The sequence below is a fragment of the Octopus bimaculoides genome, chromosome 9 (genome assembly GCF_001194135.2).
Source record: "Octopus bimaculoides isolate UCB-OBI-ISO-001 chromosome 9, ASM119413v2, whole genome shotgun sequence".
NCBI classification, from domain to species: domain Eukaryota; kingdom Metazoa; phylum Mollusca; class Cephalopoda; order Octopoda; family Octopodidae; genus Octopus; species Octopus bimaculoides.
In genome coordinates this window covers 85,225,235-85,228,896 of record NC_068989.1, presented here as the reverse complement: position 1 = coordinate 85,228,896, position 3,662 = coordinate 85,225,235, and the positions used below count along the sequence as shown (strand labels likewise).

Sequence of the window (3,662 nt, the reverse complement as noted above, 5' to 3'; positions counted from 1 at the left end):
CATGTATATATGCATGTATATACATATATACGAGGTAGTATGAAACGGTTCCTGAATTTATTATAATATAAAATAACTTATTCACATAAGTATTAGCATCATCTCCTTCAAAATAACCACCTCGTGCTGCAATACATCAACTCCAGCGTTCCCCCCTCGTTTGAAATCCGGCCGGGAAATCGTTTTCCTCAAGCGAGTCGAGAACCAGCAGCGATTCGCTCTTGATCTCGACAACGGTTTCAAAACAGCGACCTTTGAGTTGTCTTTTCATCTTGGGGAAGTCCGGAGGTGGTAAACCTGGCGGGTAGGGCGGATGCGGAAGCGATACCATGTTGTTTTAGGCGAGAAACTCGCGAGTGAGGAGAGCTGGTTGACAAAGTGCAATGCCATCGTGAAGAATCCACTTATTCGCGCTCCACAGATCCGGTCGCTTTCGTCAAATGTCCTCTCTCTGACGCTTCAAAAACGTTGTTGATTTTCCTCCGCCGTTCCTTGTGCATAATCTGTGCTCTTTGCGCGAGACAATTCATATTAACAGACTAAATTACTCATAAAATGGAAAAGTTTATTAGGAGGAAACATAATCGTGACGATTATGAATCTGAAAGTGAAGGTTCGCCAAAAGCAAATAAGCCTAGCGATAATAATGCCAAAGCTCGACTCTGTCGTAAATACTGCAATAGCTATTTAAAGTTTGGGATCCATTGAACTGGCAACGAGGATCAACTTCTTCCGCTGTGGGGAAAAGATGTCTAACGAAGGCATATTACCCAGTAAGTTGAAAAAACATTTTACAACTAAACACTCACATCTTCAATGTAAAGATCTGAATTATTTCCAAAGACTGCTAGAACAGCAATCTAAACAAAGAAACTATTTTGAAAGAAGAATGAATGCTTCTGAAAAGGTTCAAGTCGCGTCTATTGAGGTGGCCGAAACGATTGAACTAAAAACGAAATCGCATACCGAGTCGATTATCTTACCCGCTTGTAGAAAGATAGTTAAAACCATGTTAGGTGATGAAGCCGAGCAAGAAATAAACAAGATTCCACTCTCAAATAATATAATCCATAGGAAAATTATGGATTTATCTGCTGATATAGAGGAACATGTACAGAACAAACTTCAGAACTCAAAATTTGCTCTACAGGTTGATGAGTCGACTGACATTAGCAACAAAACACAATTACTTACATTTATTCGCTTTATTGATGGTAACCAAATCACACATCAGTTCTTTTGTTGCGAAGAAATGCCATCACTACAAGAGGTCAAGATATTTTTGACATTTTATCTGCCTACCCAGAAAAGATGAATTTATCCTGGAATTCACGTGTTGGAATATGTATCGATGGGGCACCATCTATGATAGGCTTTATTAAAGGTATTGTATCGCTCGTACAACAGCAAAATCCTAATGTTATGCGTAGTCATTGCTTCCTACATAGGGAGGTACTAGTTTCAAAAACAATACCAATTGAGTTAAAGCAAGTATTAAACCAAGTTGCTGAAATGGTTAATTATATTAAAAATAGGCCATTGAAGTGTCGTTTATTTGAACAAATTTGTGTTGATATGGATTCCAAGCACAAGCGCTTACTTTTATACACAAAAGTCAGATGGCTCTGAAAAGGTAAGTTGCATACAGGAACTCCAGAAGGAATTGCATGGATTTTTTAAAGAAGAAAAACATGAACGCTTCTTGTAATATCTACAATGTGAATTTTGGGTTTCCAAGCTGGAATATTTAACAGAGATATTTGCACAACTTAATAGCGTCAATACATGTATGCAAAGTAGAGATGAAAACATTCTCACTTTGACATATAAGTTGGTTTCATTTTAAAATAGTTGTAATTTGGAAAAATAGAGCTGAAGGTGGTATCTTCGAAATGTTTCCCTTAATACGTAAAAGCTGCATAAAAAGAAATGACTCCTATTGTATTTGAACATTTGACAAATCAGGAAAGAAAAATAAACTTTTATTTTCCGTCATTGAACATAGAAGAATATGATTGGGTTCGAAATCCCTTCATAAAAATTCCATCTAATATTCTATTCTACTCTAGGCACAAGGCCCGAAATTTTTTGACAGTCGATTAGATTGACCTCAGTATGCAACTGGTACTTAATTTATCGACCCCGAAAGGATGAAAGGCAAAGTCGACCTCGGCGGAATTTGAACTCAGAACGTAAAGACAGACGACATACCGCTAAGCATTTTGCCCGGCGTGCTAACGCTTCTGCCAGCTCACCGCCTTAAATTCCATCTAATATTGATCTGGAAATGTGTGATGAAGAGGAATTGGCATCGTCCTATTTCTCTGGACTGCCACCTTAGTTTGGCAATAAATATTAATACCCAGTACCGCTGCTGTATCTGTCCTTCAGAGAGATTTAAAAATTTTACCATTTCTACTTTTGAAAATTAGTGAATGTGTTTCACTAAATATAAATAAATGAAACCTTCGAACAGACGGTCAACAGTGACGTCTGCTGGACTCGGCTGCGCCACATTGATAAGGGGCAAATATCCCACAACCGGTCTGTGGATGCCAAGCCAGCAAGGGGAAGTTAATGACCTCCCCTGTTCAAAGGTGCTGTGGACGCAGATTTGTGCGTCATATAGCTACCTAGAGCTAATCATCAGTAGCATTAGTTCTATTTCTCTGACTTGCCACGTTAGTTTGGCAACAAATATTAATACCCAATACTGCTGCTGTATCGCTTCTTTAGAGAGATTTAAAAATTATAACATTTCTATTTATATATATATAGTTTTAATGACTAAAGAAGATGGATTAATCTCTGCTCATTGAAACCTTTTATCGAGTCTTAATTTTTTGTAGTTAATCCTTTAAAATCCAGCCGATAGGATGTTAAATCTGTTCTAAGAAGCTCATTAAGAGGATGTTACTGAGGATAAGGAAATATTGCTGAAGACGGCAAGTTGTTTGACTTGAGAGATTTCATCACAGAGGTGATTCATAGCAGAAATAGCAGCTCCGCAAAAAAAAGGAAAAAAAAAAAAAAAGAAGAGTTTGTTTTCTGGAGATTAGGACAGTACTTCTGTGATTTGCTTTCAGAAACAGATGAGCATTTATATTCTATCTTCAGCTCCACTTGAATCTCAGTAAGTTCTGGCACTTATGAAACAATATCTGAACCAAAAGGTGCAATAATAGGACATCCATTGTTGGCGACATCAATTCAGAAATGCATCTATCGGTAGCGCCGTGGGAGATTGAAATTTGTCGTTTACTCGTCGAAGATTTGAGTTCTCGGCCCTTGGGTAATTCTGTAATCTCTACTCACTAATAAAGTGTCAATGCACGAGACCCTCGGCCCTTGAGTCACTCTGTTACTTCTGCTGATTAATAAAGCGTCAATGTATGAAGCTCTCTCCCCTAGAGTCACTCTAACTTTAGCCGCCGATCATTATTATAGTTTCCGTGAAATCTGTCCAGCTGTAACACAACTTCTAGTTTGATTCGCAACTTCACTCCTGTCTCTCCCGCTGTATGCATGTATATGTGTGTGTGTGTGTGTGTGTGCATACGTATATCTATCTATCTATCTATCTATCTATCTATCTATCTATCTATCTATCTATCTATCTATCTATCTATCTATCTATCTATATGTATGTATGTATATATATA

The 3,662-nt window shown here is 37.8% G+C and overlaps 1 protein-coding gene across 1 annotated transcript; it reads left to right on the top strand.

Moving 5' to 3' along the window:
* The first annotated feature begins 748 nt into the window (after window positions 1-748).
* LOC106876040 (zinc finger BED domain-containing protein 5) lies at window positions 749-1,315 on the top strand. Its single transcript, XM_014924422.1, has one exon. It carries the CDS (start codon window positions 749-751, stop codon window positions 1,313-1,315), a length of 567 nt encoding a protein of 188 aa, XP_014779908.1.
* Window positions 1,316-3,662: the final 2,347 nt, after the last annotated feature.

Coding starts and splice junctions, on each gene's coding strand:
- LOC106876040 (XM_014924422.1), top strand. CDS start 749: ATGTCTAACGAAGGCATATTACCCAGTAAGTTGAAAAAACATTTTACA.